Below are 17,957 nucleotides of genomic sequence, written 5' to 3'. Positions count from 1 at the left end.
CTAATGGATTGCATAAGAAAATTCAATTTACGCCGTAGTCGGGCACGAAGGGTGCGACGCATGTGCATTTGATATATTGCATGAGCATAGGGAAAACTGGATTGTCAATTTTACAATTTATTCTTGGACGATATCTGTTCGATATTTTTGCACAATATATTAACAATTGTTGTTCTGTCAACTCGATAAAAAAATACACAAAATACTGATACATCGTAATATTAGGACACTCTGGAGCCCTGCCCAGATCAAAGTCGATTGCAACAGAAAAATATATATATATTTATTTATTTATATACTCTTTTATGTATAATAATCTGTGTGGAGGGTGAGTCAGCGTTGATAATTCTCCTCCCTTAGTTCTCGCGAAACGTGTATGTACAACGTGCTTACATTGATCCCTCAATTTCTCTTTACCGAGATATAAATTAAATATCTGAATTAAATATCTAAAATTAAAAAGATCTGAATCTGATCTTTATGAATTCATAAAGATCAGCTGTGCTATCTGGGATCTTTGTATTCTTGATTAATTATTTTTTGCGAGAGCGTCTCTTCTCTCTCTTCAGAATCTACACGTTTTAAATTCTATCTAATATTTACAGAATTAAAGGACATCTTATTTCGAAACTATAATGTTGTCGAGATGAAAGAAATTATAAGTCCTAAGGATTTAATTTAAGGAATTTATTTCTCTCGTAGGACTTGGAAGTTGTATTGTTGCAATAAATTATCAGTATACAAGGATATTGCAATCATAGTTTCTGCGGAAGAAGAAGAATTACGCTTACTGACCCTGCAAAAAATGTATACATTAAAAGGAATTAACAGACGTTCATTGAGACTTGAAATAATTGATACTAGCAATTAGCTTAATTATGTCGTTCATATAATCAAGAATTTAAAAAAATTAATATTTTAATGCAGATTGAAATACATGGAGATTATTTTGGTTTTGTTTGTTGTTCGCCATTTTTACGAAAGATACAATATCGTTATAAGAAAATGCTAAACAGTGCTAACTGTTCAGTGTCGGGAACAGTGGGAAGAAATAGGAAGGTATGCAAAACTGTCGAAATAAATCTCTGATTTCGAAGCTTAGGAAGTTAATCTTGCAGAATAAATTCTCGTCGATTCCTTTTAATTCAGCCTCATCTTTTGCAGGAGGAGTACCTCACATAATCTAGAAAAAATGTACAATGATGTCGGCCGGGGGAATGTTCCTTGCTAAAGCACAATGTTCACCGCGCAAGGGATGTTTCTTTCTGTTCGTAAAAATCGATTGTGCTCTGTAATAACATTCACAAGAATAACATTTAATAACGCTCATGTGTGAAAACATCTATCTCGCTCCTCCTGAGTTCGCGCGCCTCTACTTATCGTAACAAGGAAAAGGCCACTTTTCAACATGAAAAACTATATAACGCCACGCCTTACAAAAATACTCCGCTAAGAATACAGCTTTTTGAACGGACGTACGTGCATCATTGACGCTCAACTACTGTAGCTCAGTTTCGTGACCGGGATGTATGCGGGATCATTTTCAACCCCGAGAACATTATTCGCCATTGAACTTTCATCAAAGTCATCGGCTGTTATAGAGGTAATATTAGATCTCTCATCGCTTTGTATTTTATAATACATAAAGGGAAAAAAAACATAATGGGGATATTGAATTAAGCTAAATAATAAGGTACTAGTCAATACCTTTGAGCTTTATAAATCTCTATCGAAGTTAAATTTGATCCCGCCCATGTTGTAGTTGAGAATAAATTTCACGCGTGCACTAAGTGCTCAAATTGTACAGTAAAAACAAGCGAGACATATTTGAATTACTGAAGTTATCAAATTTTACAAGTTTTATTGAGTCCCCAAAAGTGTAAAGTGGTAATAAATTGTTCTCTTTCGCAGCATAATTTCGCCGTTTTTCATTACAAGTTGTAAAATAATTAAAAATCGCACGGAGATGTCATGACAGATGTTCCGAAGGATTGTTTAAGGATCGAGTGTACCAATTCGAGCACCACGCGCACGTGCACGCATACACACACATATACATACACATCCTAGCTATTGGAAGTGTCCCGCGTTATCGTAACACTTCAAGCAGCAACCTCGAGAAAGAATGGAATGTGTTGCGTCTTTTATGGTACACGGATAACATGAACATTATACTTTGTTAGCAATTATATTTACAAGACTTACAAATCACACACCTAGTAAAAAATGACACAGTCAGTGCCTATTGCAATTCGCTCTCGCCCTATTCTCCCCCGATGAAATCGATGCTATCGATTCGTCTGACGGCCGTGCCGTTACTCTCCGAAATTTCAAGATCCTAAAGCCAGTTCACAATTCCTGGCTCGAGGGATCTGGAGATTTATGAGAATCCGTGGCCAGAGATTCTCATAGGTCTGGAGGATGCGGAAAATTGAAAACCTAAACACATCGAGGCTCTTAGATACAAGGACACGCGAAGTTGTAGACTTATGATTACTACGCAATCTCTTTCGTCAAAAATATCCGGGGACATCCCTAAATTTTCTTTTATCCATTAAAAAGAGAGAAGAGGAATACACAATGTAGAGATCTTCGAATCTGAAGATCCATTTAAAATTTTACTGTCGAAACTTTTATAAAAATCCATGCGTCTAAAACTCTCTCTCTTTCTCTCTCTCTCTCTCTCTCTCTATAACAATTTATATCCTCTCTTTCTCAGAGAAATCCAGAGATCCCGATATTCTCATATCCGCGGATCACTAGATAAAGTAGAACATTTAATCAATACGTCACACGTTAAAAACATCTCGGCGAATAGCTTAATAAATAACGTACACGAGCAGTCGCGAAGTGATCCGCACTGTTTACGTAAAAACTGGTAAACTAATTTACGTTTGTGTCCCTATGTATTCTTCGCAGACTCGTGAAATATCTCCACCATGCTTGTTTCAAGTTCGATGCACAACAGATCTAAAGGAATTCCTAAATTGGAATGATAGTTCCTAGCACTCGGACTTGTCCTCCTCGACCAGCTGTTGAGTATCCTTCCCCGAGTCGATGGGCGTCGGGTCCAGTTCTCTCCTCTTCAGATGCAGCTGCGGCGGCTCCTTGTGCTGTATGCTGGAGGGCTTCATCTCCGCCGGCATCTCGTACATACTGCCGGTGCCGGTGCCGTTCGTCGTGCCGCTCTCCATATTCACCGCGTCGTACATCGGATTACTGAAGTCTCGGTTCTTATTGCTAACATCGTTCAAGTTATACTCAACGTCGAGAGGTTCCTATAAACATATGATGGTGATTAGAACAGGCACAGACGTAAGTAAAATTTATTATTAACTTATTGCACTGATACATATATTTTCAATTTTAAATCGAGGTGAGCAAAGGACTTACCATTCTCTCGTGAGCTTCTGCACCAAACTCTACATTGCTGCCTTGGCGGAAGGAAACACTTTGAGCGCCTGTGAGACTGCCGAGGCCACCGGGCTTGCCACTATAAATAGTTAAGTTTAATAAAAGATTGTCTTTATTCTGCATTACTATAAAATTTTGAAATTTTATCATGCTTACAATGGTCGCTTCTTGAGAACCATGAAGATCGCGGCGACACAGAACAACACCAGCAGGCATATGACTATGGGAATAACTATAGCAGCGGTGGATCCGCCCGCACGAGCGGCGACCGCCGCGGTTTCGCAGAATTCGCCGTGGAATTCCTCGCGACAGTTACACGCCAGCTTGTCGTCCAACTCTTGACACCGCCCGCCGTTCTGGCAGCGACATATCAGGGGATCTGGGAGAGGTCTTTCGTTTGTGGCGTCGCAATGCCTCTCGTCGTCCTTCATCAGACGCTGGAAGAGGCCGACGCTGTCCGAGCATAGACAACGGTGCCCGCCGGGAATCGTTACGCACAGATGAGTGCACTGATCGTCATGGCATGGATTTCTCAGGCTGGTATTGTATCTCAGCTGATGATAGACCTTGACGCCTCCGGGACTAGGGAGATTCTTGACGATGGTCTGCGGAACTCCTCGGCCAAATTTATCCTGTCGAATAAGTTCACCCGTTTGCTTGGTGGTCCAATAAAGATTGTTCTCGAAAACATCCAGCGCTATTGGACTCTTGAGCGGTCTGCCTTTCAAAACGATTCTCCTGTTGTTACCGGCCAAACTGATCGCCTCAATGGTATCCAACTTGCTGTCGGACCAGTAAAGCGTGTGCTCCATAGCGTAGTCGATGGTGAGCGACGAAGGACTGGCTATTCGTTCGGTCACGAGTGATTTGCGTCTAGCCCCATCCATCCAGGCTATCTCGATCTTTGGCTGATTACCCGAATCGGCCCATACTACCTCCCCTCGCTCGGGATCCACGACCACTGCTGTTGGTTGTTCGAGATTCGTTGTAACTATGCTACGTCGATACCTGCCGTCTGATTTAGACATCATAATTTGGCCGCGAGGAGTGGTTCCTGATTGATCGATTTCGCTCCAATACAAATTACCGGAGATCCAATCCACCGCTAAGCTCGTTGGCCTCGAGTCAGCTGTAAAAATTAATACTATTAGTGAAACATACCGCGTGACTTATCTCGTAAACAGATAAAAGACATTTATGTGGCTGTGAAAAAGCGTTAAATTTTAAAGGCTGCTCCACGCGATGTAAATATTTAGGAATTTAAAATTCCAAAGATGTAAAAGTAAGTAGCAGAATGCGCTTAAAAAACTAAACTTCGGAAGAATTAAAATAAAACAAAAACTGAGAACATTATTTCAGTGAAACCTAACTAATCAGTAATAAAATTGAATGATACGTACTCTTCATATTGAGGTCCTGCGCGTGTCCAATCTTCGCTTCGCCTTCTTTGGCGTTCACCATGTACGACCGCTTGATGGTGTTGTCGTACGAGTCAATCCAGAAAACGTATTCCGTCTTGGGATCAAAATCGACAGCCTGCACCCTCTTCTCGTTGTCTATCACGTCCATCTCTTCTCTGCTGCGCAGATCGTAGGCTCGGAGTTCGGGTCCGTTGGCGAACAGCACTACAACGTTATCCTTTTCGGCACGGCACACACCACTGTGTCTGTCCGACAATTGGAAACCTTGCCGACAAGAGCAGGCATACGTGCCGTTCAAGTTCGTGCAGATGTGAGAGCATTGGTGAGCACCGGTTTGGCACTCGTCGACGTCCACGCAGTGCTTCCGGTTGTCCGGTGAGATTATGTAACCGGGGTAGCAGGTGCAGATGTAGCCGCCGTCAACGAGATTGTGGCACTCGTGTGCGCAACCGCCGCGGTCATTGTCCGTGCAATGGTGACTGTGATCTAAAAACGCAACATAGTTGTCTGACATAGACGTCGAACGTGACGGAGCGGAGAAGATGGGAATGAAACTCACGGCATCCCAACTCGTCCGACAGATCCCCGCAATCATCCCCGAGATCGCAGAGTTTCAGATGGTCGATGCACTTCTTGTTCGCACAGGTGTACTCGGTTATCGGGTCGCACGGACGAGTCTGCTTCACACACATCGTCATATTGTTCTCGTCGGAACCGTCGCCGCAGTTGTCGATTCCATCACACAACTGATACCTGGCGATGCACTTGTGGTTGGCGCACTGGAACCGTCTGTGCATGTCACACTGGAAGTTCGCTACGCAAAGAAACAGCAACGTTTATCTTCCCACTCTTGTTACAAAGGAGTCCGAGTATCAGCAACTGAACTCACCGCACATGGTAGGACTCTCGTCGGAATTGTCACCGCAGTCATCGGTGCCGTCGCAGATGTCGTTCAGCGAGACGCAGAGGTTGTTGTTGCATTGGAATCGCGATTGCGGGCAGTACCTTCCGCCAGGGTATCTCGGTGGGCAGTTGATCTCGTCGCTCATGTCGCGACAATCTCGCGCTCCGTCGCAACGAAGATACGACGCGATGCAATGACCGCTCGCGCATTTGAAGCTGTCGTTCTGCGACAAGTAGAGGGATTGCATAAAATACGAGATCGTAATGTTACAACAAAACTAGACTATTATACGTACCTTGCACGGGTACTGATGGCACTGCTCCTCGTCGCTATTGTCCCCGCAGTCGTCCTCGTTGTCGCATCTCCATCTAGACGCAATGCACTTACCGTTCGTGCACTTGAATTCGGACTCGGAGCATTGGCGGTACTTGTCTTTGCACATCGCGTCTGCCTCGTCGCTACCATCCCCGCAATCGTCGGCGAAGTCACAGAGCCACTGCTTCGGCACGCACCGGTTGTTGGCGCACCTAAAGTCCATCTTGGGGTCGCACTTGGGACAGTTCTCTGGACGCTCGTCGGAACCGTCGCGGCAATCGTCCTTGCCGTCGCAGAACAGCCACTTCGGGATACACCGGTAGTTCGCGTGTCCTGGACATCGCTGCCACCCGGTCGTGCAGTTCTTTTGCCGACACATGTACGCCGGCTCGTCGCTATCGTCGCCGCAGTCGTTGTCAGAGTCGCACATCCACAACTTAGGAATACACTTGCCGTTCTTGCAGCTGAACTCGGTGCTCGGGTCACAGGCGCGGTTGTCTAAAAAAATATGAATTCACGAATTAAAACAGATAAAAAGCAAGAATATATTTGATTTATCGAAACTGTAGAAAAGTTGTGTACTAATAATAGTAAAAAAAAATATCTGACATGTAGCGTGATACTTACGACAAATGGCAGGATCTTCGTCGCTGCCGTCTTTACAATCAGCATCTCCATCGCATTTCCAGGAGTCGTGCACGCAGCGGCCGTTAGACTTACATTTAAACTCGAGCTCCCCGCATTCGAGCGCGCACTTAGCTTCGTCACTCTTGTCACCGCAATCGTCAATCCCGTCGCAAATCGTCACGCTCGGCGTACAATTTTTGTTCGCGCATTGGAACATGCTTGGCCGGCAAATCCTCGTCGGGCAACTCGACGACTCGTCAGAACCGTCCTTGCAATCCTTCTCTCCGTCGCATCTGCATATAATTTTCATCATAATTCTTCCATCAATTATTTATTAAAAAGAAAATACAGTAGTAATCTAAACATGTCTCACCTCCAATACCAAGGGATGCACTTCTCGTCGGGTGGTCCGCAACGATGCTGACCCGCGGTACAGTTCGCTATGCATGTCTTGCCATCCTTGTCCAGAATGAACTGATTCGGGCACTTGCACTTGTAGGAGGTGACCCCAGGCTGACCATATCCTTCAAGCAAGTACGAGCTGGCGGGCGGCGCAATGAGGCAGAGATGCGAGCAACCGCCGTTGTTCTCCGCGCAGGGATTGTTGTAGGGCAACTGCCGAAGGGGATGATAGGCGTGGATGTCGTAGGGCCGATGGGTGGTGTTGCGCAGCACCTGCAGACGCGCGCCGGAGAACTTCTCCGCCCTGCTGATCGCCTTTAGATTCCAATCGGTCCAGTAAATGAAGTCATCGAACACAGTGATGGCGAACACGTGCGGCACCGAGGCGCCGGACAGGACGATCCGCCGATTGTGGCCATCGAGGTCGGCGAAGGCGATGTAATCCAGATGAGCGTCGGCCCAGAAGATGCGATCGGTGAAGTAATCGATCGTCAGGGCGTTCGGCCAGGCGATGTCGTCCTCCCACGTCAGAATTCGAGTGAAGTTGCTACCGTCCATGCCCATCTTACCGATATACGCCTGGAATGTAAACCACGATTCACGATTAAGCCTTCGTAACTTTGTTTACATCAATTATTACAAATACAATTATTTGCAAAAAAAAAACTGTAATGCGAAATCCACCTGAAGGTTCCAGGACGTAAAGTACAGGTATCCGGCACCGGGATGGACCGCGATCGCGCGTGGGTCTGCAATTCCGCTCTGCAAGGTCTTCCTGTTCGTGCCATCAAGTTCGGCGACATCCAAGTGTTTCGCGTGACGATCCAACCAATACAATTTTCGACCAACCCAATCTATAGCGATACCCTCGAGACCCAGACTGTCGTGACGAATGATTGGTTCCTTCTCGCCGCCGTTCACCGGTGCTCTAAATAAAAGGAAGACATTTAAATAAAATGAGCTCCTTAGCAAAAGAGATAGCTATCTTCATGTTATAGCATCAAATAGAAAAAAATGTACCTATATATTGTCTTCGCGGTGACGTCGCAGAAGTACAACATCTGCTGGCTGTAATCCGCGTCAAGCGCAACGACGTTGATCAGATCCTGATGCATCAGGCTGTAGTTGGACGCGTCGATCGACATGTTCCTGACGTAATACTTGTTCGTGAATATAATCCACGGCTGAATGTTGTCCCTTCGCTTGCACGTGTGCTCGTCGGCCTCCCTCTCGTACCAGCGCTCGTTACACTTGCAATAGTAGCCGCCGGGCGTGTTCTCGCATTGCTGGCTGCACACCTGGGGCGTCTCGATACACTCGTCAATGTCGTCGCAGGCCTTGCCGTCGGCCAGCAGCTTGTAGCCGGGGTTGCACTCGCAGTAGAAGCTGGTCGGCGTGTCCACGCATTTGTGGCCGCACTGATTCAGCTCGACACGGGCGCACTCGTCCACGTTGCAGTGCAGCGGCTCGTCGCTCTCGTCGGCGCAGTCTGGTTCTTTGTTGCACACCAGCTGCGAGTCAATGCAGTTGCCGTTCGCGCACATGAAGTCCTTCGGATTCGGGCATGTCGTATTCTTTCCTTTAGACGCTAAAAAGATTAATGTTTTTGCAATAACACCTCTGTCACGCTAAGAAAAAGATTGGAAGAAGAAAGATTGGACACACATGCATATTTGAATTTAAAAAATTAAAAATTTTCATTTTTTTTCATGCGCAAGTTGAATCTAATTATATTTCTTATGTATTTTAGTACGTGATTGTTTAACTGCTACTTACAACATCCTACTTCGTCCGAATGATCGCCGCAATCGTCCTGGCCGTCACAGCGGAACTGCTTGCGTATGCACTTGAAGTTCTGACAAGTAAACTCCTGACTGTTGCAAGCCTTGTACTGGGTGTTACAGAACTTGCCCTCGTCGCTACCGTCGCCGCAGTCGTTATCGTGATCGCACAACCAGTTGCGGTTCAGGCACCGTCCGTTGTTGCACGTAAACTGGTTGTCGGCGCAAGGGGTTGGCGCTGGACAGTGGTGCAGAGTCACGTTCTCATCGGCCCCGTCAACGCAGTCCGGATCCCCGTCGCACAGCCACTTCTTCGGGATGCACTGGGCGCGATTCCACATTTTGTTTGCGGTGCAAGTGAACTCGGTTTCTTCGTCGCACTTTCTGTCATCTGATCAAAATAAATTAACTCCGTAAGATGGTGGGAAATAGTAGCATTGTAACAATGTAAAGATAAAGTGTAGAAGTAAAATATTACAAATATAAAAGTTCCGTATGATGACTGAAAAACTTACTGCACTGATGACGCTCGTCTTCGTCAGAGTTATCCAGACAATCGTTGTCTCCGTCACAAATGTAAATTCTAGGAATGCAGTTGCCGTTGTCGCACGTGAACAGATCACCGAAGCACGTCCTACCTTCGGACTGGCAGTAACCGGGAGGTTCGTCGCTTCCGTCTAGACAGTCATCGTCTCCGTCACAGTACCAAGTGGCCGGAATACACCTGGACAATACGCATGCGTTCAGAAAATATCTCTGGCTTACAGCAAGGTCATAAGATATTATTACAACAGTTTCCAAACAATTTTGGAAACGTATTCGGTTATTAAAATTATTCATCAAACGCAGAATTCTACCTGTGATTGGGACATCGGAAGCTGTTCTGAGGGCAGGTCCTCTGAGCGCAATGAATCGGATTCTCATCGCTATTGTCGCCGCAATCGTTGTCGCCGTCGCAGAGCCAGTAGGGCTCCACGCAGATGTTCGTCTTTTCACACTTGAGATGATTCAACGGGCACGTAGTGTTGCGAGGGCATCGCTCATGCGTCTCGTCGGAGGTAACATTGTCCTTGCAGTCATTGATGCCGTTGCACACTTGAGATTGAGGGATACAGCGGTGGTTGGCGCAGGTGAATTCTCCTTGCGCGCACGGTGGATAAACGCAGCCTTCCTCGTCGCTGCCGTCCCGACAATCGTTTTCGTGATCGCACTTCCATGTTTTAAATATGCATCGGCCGTTGTTGCAGCGGAACTCGTTCGGGCTGCACGAGTGATAAGCTGAAACATAAAAATCGTACTTTTAGGGATACTTCCTTCGAATTGATTAGTTTTGAATTTTGTGCTACTCACAGCAGTAACTGGTGTCCTCGTCGGAGCCGTCGCCGCAGTCATCATCGCCATCGCAAGACCACATTCTGGAGATGCACCTGCCGTTTCTACAAGCAAACTTGTTCGCATCGCAAGTGACGTTCTTTGGTACGCACATTCTGTCTTCGTTCACCAGCCTGCTGTTATCACCGCATTTGCACTCCACGGACCCGTTGTGGCCCGGGTGACAGGATTCGTCACAGCCGCCGTTATTGATGTTGCAAGGATTAACGGTACATTGCTGTCTAGCCGCGGAGAAGACGTGAAGGTCTCGCGGCGAGTCCTCCAGTCGTTTCACCAGCTCGATCTTGTCGGCCCCGGTGTGCTTCTCCGCTCGGTAAACTCCACGAAGCTGGAGATCCGTCCAATAGATGTGCTCCCTGAAGACGGTGATAGCGAAGGGATAGATGGTAGCGCTAACCAGAACTTCTCTGTACCCCCCTTCGAGATCAGACCGCTCGATCTTCTCGCGCACGGCATCGGTCCAGTATAGCATACGATCGTCGTAATCGATCGCTAGACCACTGGGTTGCGAGAGATCTTTGTCGATAATGGCGCGTTTCAGCGATCCCGCCATGGTCGTCTTGAAAATCTTCCCGGATGTCCCAAAACGACCCCAGTCCGTGAAGTAGAGCGAACCGTTGCAGGGATCGACGACGATGGCGCGTGGACGATCCACGCGGGCGATCATCACCAAGTTAGACCCGTCAATGTCCATTGCGTAGATGCTATTGTTGGACGAATCCGTCCAATATACCTTCTTCTGAGTCCAGTCGTATGAAATGCCTTCGGGATTAATTCCTTTACTGATCAGCGTGTGCAGATCGGAGGAGGACGGCCGATCCGACGGCGTCCACGCGATCTTCGCCCAAGGACGAATCTGCGTGAACAGCAGCTTCTTGTCCTGATAATCAAAGTCCACTCCGACTACATTCGTTAGATTTCCGACAGGGGCGAAGGGCACGTTAGTGCTGTGCGGATCTATATTAATTGCGCGAATCTCAGTTCGCGTGGCGAATACTAGATATTCTTCGACGTTTTCACAGTTGCGACCGTCGGAAGAGAGTTTACCCACGGCGCAGTCACAGGTGAACGTTTTAGTATGGTCCTTCGGGAAGGCAAAGCATAGTTGAGAGCATCCGCCATTTGTTGTCTGAGGAAATAAAAATCACTTTTCTTACTTGCGTTGTTATTTTAAATTATTTTTGTTAGTTGTTTCTTTAAACGTAGTCTTAAGCTCCTTTCGAAAAGTAATTTTACCTTCTTAAATAAACAATTACGCATATATCAATCCATATTTACCTGCGAGCAAGGATTTGTGATATCCAGTGGCTGACTGTTTTGGTCGAAGATAGCAATGTCCCTGAGCTTTTGCAGATTTGTTCTGACGGGGATGGGAAGACTGGTATTGCCCTTCAGTTTGCTCGCCTTAAAGACGGTGGCCAGATTTCGATCCACCCAGTAGACGTCTCCGCCGAAAATGGCAACGCCCATTGGATTTGGCAGATTCCTACGGATAATCTCTCGGTTTCCACCGGTGTAGGAGACTTTCTGGATTGTGTCCAATTTCGAGTCCACCCAATAAACATCGTGCGTTGCAAGATCGATCGTTAAATCGCGCGGTGTGCTAATACCGGATGTTACAATGGGAGACCAATTGCTACCGTCGAGGAAGGCCTTGCCTATTCGAGGATATTGTCCGTAATCGATCCAATACAAGTATCGTTTGATAGGATTCACGGCCAGCTCCCGAGGAGCGTCTGTCGTCGTTTTCACGAGCACCTTTCGGTTGGAACCGTCTAACCAGCAGACCTCCACGTAGTTGTCATGCGGGAAGATATTAGCGAAGTATAAGTTCCCTGCTATCCAATCTACGGCTAGACCACGAATTCCATTGGAACCAATTCCTTGTTTGACTACCTGTTGCAATTCCGTGCCGTTTGGTCGTATTCTAAAATATAACGGAAATTAATAGTACGTTTGGTTATTATATCGTCTTCGTGAAGAAATCACGGATCCCAAGATTTTTACATTTTAACAATTTGTAGAAACAGCCAATAGTTACCTGAAGATGCCATTCCAGATGCCTCGATTAAATTCCACCCAATATATCCAGTTGCCCGCGTAATGTACATCAACATGGAGGATATGATGACCAGTTCCAGTAATGGGTACCATGGCTTCCTTGGAGTCCTTGAGACTGTAACCCCGGGCAACATCCAGCTGAGTTACCACGGCGAAAGTCTTGTAAGGCTCGCATCTGGTTTCCGTGACCTTCTTATATTCCATTCCGCAAGCACAAACGCGCGTACCTCCAGACGCAGGCAGGCAAAGCTGCTCGCATTCACCGTTGTTTATAAGACAAGGATGAGATCCGGTCGCACGTTTTTTATAAATGGTCAGAGTACGAAGCTCAGAGTCGTTGTCAATGATAGTGATTGGATTGTCGCCGTTAGGCAGATCAACACGTTCGATTTTGTCATAAAGCGGGTCCAAGTAGTACAGACGAGACTCATGGACAGCTATCGCCTTAGGCAAAGCTATGTTGTTTGCAGCAGTAAGAATGGTGCGGACATTTAGACCGTCTGTCGACATGGCTTTGATAAAGGCCGGATTCTGGCAGGAGAAGTATAGCGTCTTGCTAGGTATATCGATGGTAATTGCTTCAGGACGTTCTATGTTCTCTACGAGGACCAGCGGATTAGTGCCGTCCATATTCACCCGTCCGATCTTCTGAGGTACTCCAAAACCTCCGTCGTCTACCCAAAATATTTGTCCGTCAATAGGGTCCACGCACATCGCCTTCGGTTTGGAAACTGACGTACGATTTCCATCGTTTGATAAAACGATTGTGCGGAATCGCGTCTTGCCATCCAATTTAATAGCTTCGATATTGGATGCGAATTTGTTGCCAATAAACATGTTGCGTCCAAGCCAATCCAGCGCCATAGTAGATGGTGAACCGACAACACCACTATCGCCGGATGGGTTTGGAAACTCTGTCCGGTTGCCACCGTTGTAAGGAATGCCATAAATCGTGCCATTTTCGTGGTCGTTATCTTTGCCTAATGTAAATAACAAAATGGTTAAAATTCTCTCTTAGAGTTTCGAAAATCTAAATCTTTGAATTATAAGATTTTATAAAATAGGAAGGACCTTGGTGAAAAAATTACAATATTTTTAAGGAATACTTCTTATATTTTAAATTTATAAAGATTTAAAAAATTACTTTAAACTTCTTTAAATTTTACAAGTTATCTTCGAAAATTACAGAATAAAAAATTTTAGAATATTTCTGAATTTTTAGGTATAAAGAATTCTAGAAAAGATACATACTTTTTCAGTATTTTTGAAAAGTGCTTCAATTCGTATAAAAAATCTGAGACCTTTTTAAAAAGTTATAAAATTTATAAGAAAAATTATGTAAAAAATTTTAAGAAAGTTTTACACCAGGGTTATTAAAGAAAACAGTTATTTTACCTTGCAGCCAGTAAATAATACGATCTCTTCTATCATATTCGATAAATTTCCCGCCTTCCACACCTACGATAGGCGTGATGTATCCAGTCTTGGTTTCTTTAGGCGTCAAAGAAACGTCAACGATCTGAGAACTCCGAAGAACCATTAAATATGGTGTCTCTTCTTCCATGCAGCGTCCGTCAGGTAGCAATTTAAATCCAACCTGAGATAAACGAAAAAAAAATTATTCAATCTGAACTAATAGAATTTTTCTGATAGTTTCCTATTTTGGAATCTGCATAATCACTCACTTGGCATTTACAACTGTATCCCTTCGGATTACTGGGCGACAGAAGACATAGATGTTCACAGGATGTGTTAGCACAAGGATTTGCAGTGATCGGTTGTAGCACTGGATGATGTACGTGTATGGAAAGCGGCTGGGAAATTAGATGCGACACCACCGTTTGATTGGAGCCCTTAAACTTGTGTGCGGAGAGTACTCGATTGAGCTGTCTATCGGTCCAATACATAGTGTCCTCAAAAAGAGTAAGGGAATGGGGATGCAGAAGATAGTGCGAACTGGCTAGAACCTGAAGTCTCTTGCTGCCATCGTACAGACAAGTGTCGATGAAGTCTAGCTTGCTGTCCGCGAAATATATTCTGCGATTTGCGATATCTAGCGCTAGACCGTTAGGCCAGTAAATCTTTGTGCTGATGATGGTCGATCGATTGGTGCCGTCCATACCAATTCTTTCGATTCTAGGGTTTTCACCCCAATCGGTCCAGAAGAGCCATCTTGCACCTGGACTGGGATCCAAACACATTCCACGTGGCTGCGTAATATTCTCCTTGACAAGAATCATTCTTCCAGCTCCAGTCTCCTTAGCTACTTCGATTGTATTTAGCTTTGAGTCTAACCAATACAGATTCTGACCGATCCAGTCGTAAGCTAGACCTTCCACCAGATCTAAACCGGTACTCATTATGTCTTGAGGATCACTACCGCGATCCAATCGCGAGATTCGCTTCAGCTTCATGTCCGACCAGAAAATAGTGCCTGTGTGCATATTGCTGGCAGTCGCCACGACGTTCTCTACGTTGATTGGAACACGTTCCAGTGCTTGATCTTGAAGATCCGCCACCAGAATGGTATGTCTGTTGGAGATAATCAAGAACGCGGCGCTGTGATTAAACGCCTTGCACGTGTGTTTATCGGTGTCTAATGTGTAACCGTCCACGCAGCTGCAGTAGTAGCCGCCCTTCGTGTTCACGCAGACCTGCGAACATCTGCCTTGCGGCTCGCACTCGTTCATATCCTGACATGTGAAGCCGTCGCTGCTGAGCTCCTCGCCAGCCGGACAGGTGCATTGCGCACCGAGTGGTGTTTGAATACAACCGTTGGTACACAATCCACCCTGATGGCTGCATTCGGCGAGATCACAACCGGGTCCCTCGTCCGCGCCATTGGGACAATCTGGCTTGCCGTCGCATACGCTGGTCGTATTTACGCAACGATTCGTTACATTCGGACACCTCCATTGCTGGGATTCGCACTTGAACGTAGGAGGACCGCATGCGTGCAGCTCGGTGTCTTCGTCGGAGTTATCTCCACAATCGTCTTTTCCATCACAGATATACGCCTTAAACACACATCTCTCGTTCCGGCACCTGAGGAATATGTCAAGTTAGATATCGACAAATTAAACAAGAATAAAATGTACATATTTATCATCTACGCTTTCTGACAGAATGCAAGGTAGTTTAATTAATGAATACGACAAACCTGAAAAATCCAGTCTGACAGTCGACCTTTCCGCACGACTCCGGCTCGTCAGACTTGTCCGGGCAATCGGCGGTACCGTCGCAGTACCAGCTTCTCGGTATACAGATAGCTGAACTAACACACTGGAACTGCTTGTCGGTGTTACACTGATCTGGCGCCAGCGATGGGCAACCCACTTCGTCCGATCCATCATTGCAATCACTAATGCCGTCGCACTTATACGACGCTAAAACGCACATCTTCTGATCCGCGCACGTGAATTGCGTACTGAGACAGGTGACCGGTGGGCAATCCATCTCGTCCTGTTGGTCAAAGCAGTCGCTGTCGCCGTCGCACACCCAGGACTGCGGTATACAGTGGCCGGAGCGTGGGCACGTGAACTGGAAGTACGAGCAAGTTTTAGCTGCGCAGAACTCGCCTTCGTCGGAGCTGTCGCCACAGTCGTTCTCGGAATCGCATTTCCAAGTTGCGGGGATGCAGCGATTATTGGCGCAGGCGAATTGATTAGCGCTGCAGGTCACATTCGGGCAGCCCATCTCGTCGCTGTAATCGCCACAATCGTTCTCGGAATCGCAGTGGAACGTCATCGGTACGCAACGACCGGACTTGCATTGGAACTCGTTCGCGCTGCACGTCGGTTTTGTGCAGTTTTGCATCTCGTCACTGTTGTCGAGGCAGTCGTTCTCGCCGTCGCACACCCAGGATTTCGGGACACATCTGGAAGTAGATCGATTGAGAGTTAAAACATTCGAAGTCGCAAGTAGATTTGGAAAAGATCTACTTTTATATTTAATTGAATATAAAGTAATATATTGGCCAGAAGGTCGCGTTAATCATTTAATATTTGAGATAAACTAATATGATGTTCGAAAGCGGCAATATTAAATTACAGATTAAATTTGTAAAGCTTCTAAACTTTGTTTGAGAATTTTACAAGTACTAAACAATTAGCTTCAATCAGCTGAAGAAGTTAAATCGTCACGCACCTCTGGTTCGCGCAAGTGAAATCCCAAGTATGTGGACACGCTTGCAGAGGCGGTTCCCCGTCCGGATCCGCTGCGCAACTCCTGCCATTGCTCTGAAGACGTTCTCCATAAGGACATCCGCATACACTAGTGAGTTTCGGCATATGTTGCGTGCCAGGGAACGTGATAGCGTCAGAGCGCGAAGAGTTATCCGGAATAGCGAAGCAAAGTTTCTCGCAACCGCCGTTATTAATACTGCAAGGGTGGGCACTCGTCGTCTTCTGGATGTCACGACTGAAGACCTTCACGCCGTAAAGTCTGTTGGTAGCGGGCTCACGGACCAAGATAGCTTCCTGCTCGCCGGTTTCTTTGTGCAGCCGAATAATGGCGTCGAGACGCCAGTCGGTGATGTACATCCAGTTCTCGTGGATGGCGATGGAAAACGGATGTCGGATTAGTCTGGAGTTCACCGTTCGCACATCCGTACCGTCTAGATTCGAATGCTGTACGTGGTCCAGAAGAGCGTCACACCAGTACAATCGATCTTTATTGAAATCGATCGCCAGTCCGTTTGGCCAGCCCAGAGTTAGATTTTTGAAGACGACCAAGCTGGAGCCGTCAGCGTGAGCTCTGCTGATGTTGGCCGGACGGTCCCATTCCGAGAAGAAGATGTAACCTTGGTTCGGATGGATTACGATTGCGCGAGGACGCTTCAGATTTTTCAATAGTGTTCGCCGATACGTGACATTCCGAGTGCTGAGCACATTTAGCGTGCCTGAGAAAGTAGAAAAACTTTGGTCAACCAAATAGATTTTGCTATTTATTTTCGTTTAATTTACAGCTTTTAATTATCCCTTTATTGAAAAGTTAATAAAAACTCATGTTACGAATCAACTTGAATTGAACATCAACGGCTCAAAGATTCAATTCTTACTCAAGTCTTCTTCGTCATCAACGAACCTTTACGTGAATCAATGTAGTACAAGTTCTTCGCGGCCCAATCGACCGCAAGTCCTTCCACCCCCTCATTTTGACTAGCCAGGACGATTTCGCGTCCGGTCGCGTTCTGGTGTACCCTGTATATGACGTCCTGAAGAACATCGCTGTAATAGATGTACTGGTCGTGCGCGTCGTAGTCCAATCCAACGAATCGTGCCCGTCTGGACACCACCGGCAGGATAGCATCGCTAAAGCCTTCCATCACGGGATTGAGCACGCGGCCTTTAATGAACCTCTGCTGCGAATACATGAGGAACTCCTGCACCAAGTTGCAGTTCCTCATGTCGTGTGCCAATCGCCATCCAATGTGGCAAGCGCAGCGATAGCCTAATCGATTGTTTTGATCGCTGGAGGCCGTGACGATGCACATGTGCTGACAGCCGCCGTTATTATTGCCGCAGGGATTGGAGACGCTAGGTTGCGAGAGTGGATGCAAGGCTTTTATAGCTTTGGCGTCGCGTACCTTAAAAGGGGATGATAAATATTACTATATTATTATGCCTAATATCACATGTC

General features: G+C 46.2%; 1 protein-coding gene across 1 annotated transcript in view; it reads right to left on the bottom strand.

The window, feature by feature from the left end:
- Window positions 1-272: 272 nt before the first annotated feature.
- Mgl (low-density lipoprotein receptor-related protein megalin) overlaps window positions 273-17,957 on the bottom strand; it is a 45,835-nt gene continuing 28,150 nt past the window's right edge. Inside the window, exons 8-29 of the mRNA XM_071715259.1 lie at window positions 17,403-17,904; window positions 16,464-17,217; window positions 15,478-16,194; window positions 14,003-15,362; window positions 13,713-13,914; window positions 12,298-13,297; window positions 11,535-12,183; window positions 10,215-11,385; window positions 9,722-10,142; window positions 9,380-9,588; window positions 8,860-9,255; window positions 8,104-8,671; window positions 7,768-8,011; window positions 7,055-7,662; window positions 6,682-6,974; window positions 6,035-6,552; window positions 5,725-5,962; window positions 5,395-5,649; window positions 4,815-5,321; window positions 3,571-4,543; window positions 3,394-3,493; window positions 273-3,278 (exon numbers count right to left, since the gene is read on the bottom strand). Of these exons, the coding sequence (XP_071571360.1) occupies window positions 3,003-3,278; window positions 3,394-3,493; window positions 3,571-4,543; window positions 4,815-5,321; window positions 5,395-5,649; window positions 5,725-5,962; window positions 6,035-6,552; window positions 6,682-6,974; window positions 7,055-7,662; window positions 7,768-8,011; window positions 8,104-8,671; window positions 8,860-9,255; window positions 9,380-9,588; window positions 9,722-10,142; window positions 10,215-11,385; window positions 11,535-12,183; window positions 12,298-13,297; window positions 13,713-13,914; window positions 14,003-15,362; window positions 15,478-16,194; window positions 16,464-17,217; window positions 17,403-17,904 (11,961 nt within the window). The 3' untranslated portion in view covers window positions 273-3,002. The remainder of the gene's footprint in view (window positions 3,279-3,393; window positions 3,494-3,570; window positions 4,544-4,814; window positions 5,322-5,394; window positions 5,650-5,724; window positions 5,963-6,034; window positions 6,553-6,681; window positions 6,975-7,054; window positions 7,663-7,767; window positions 8,012-8,103; window positions 8,672-8,859; window positions 9,256-9,379; window positions 9,589-9,721; window positions 10,143-10,214; window positions 11,386-11,534; window positions 12,184-12,297; window positions 13,298-13,712; window positions 13,915-14,002; window positions 15,363-15,477; window positions 16,195-16,463; window positions 17,218-17,402; window positions 17,905-17,957) is intronic.

The sequence above is a fragment of the Temnothorax nylanderi genome, unplaced genomic scaffold (assembly GCF_030848795.1).
Source record: "Temnothorax nylanderi isolate EJ_2023f unplaced genomic scaffold, tnyl_v1.0 TNYL_tig0158_pilon, whole genome shotgun sequence".
Lineage (NCBI taxonomy): Eukaryota > Metazoa > Arthropoda > Insecta > Hymenoptera > Formicidae > Temnothorax > Temnothorax nylanderi.
The sequence above is the reverse complement of the archived record's forward strand: the minus strand, read 5'-3'. Positions and strand labels throughout refer to the sequence as shown.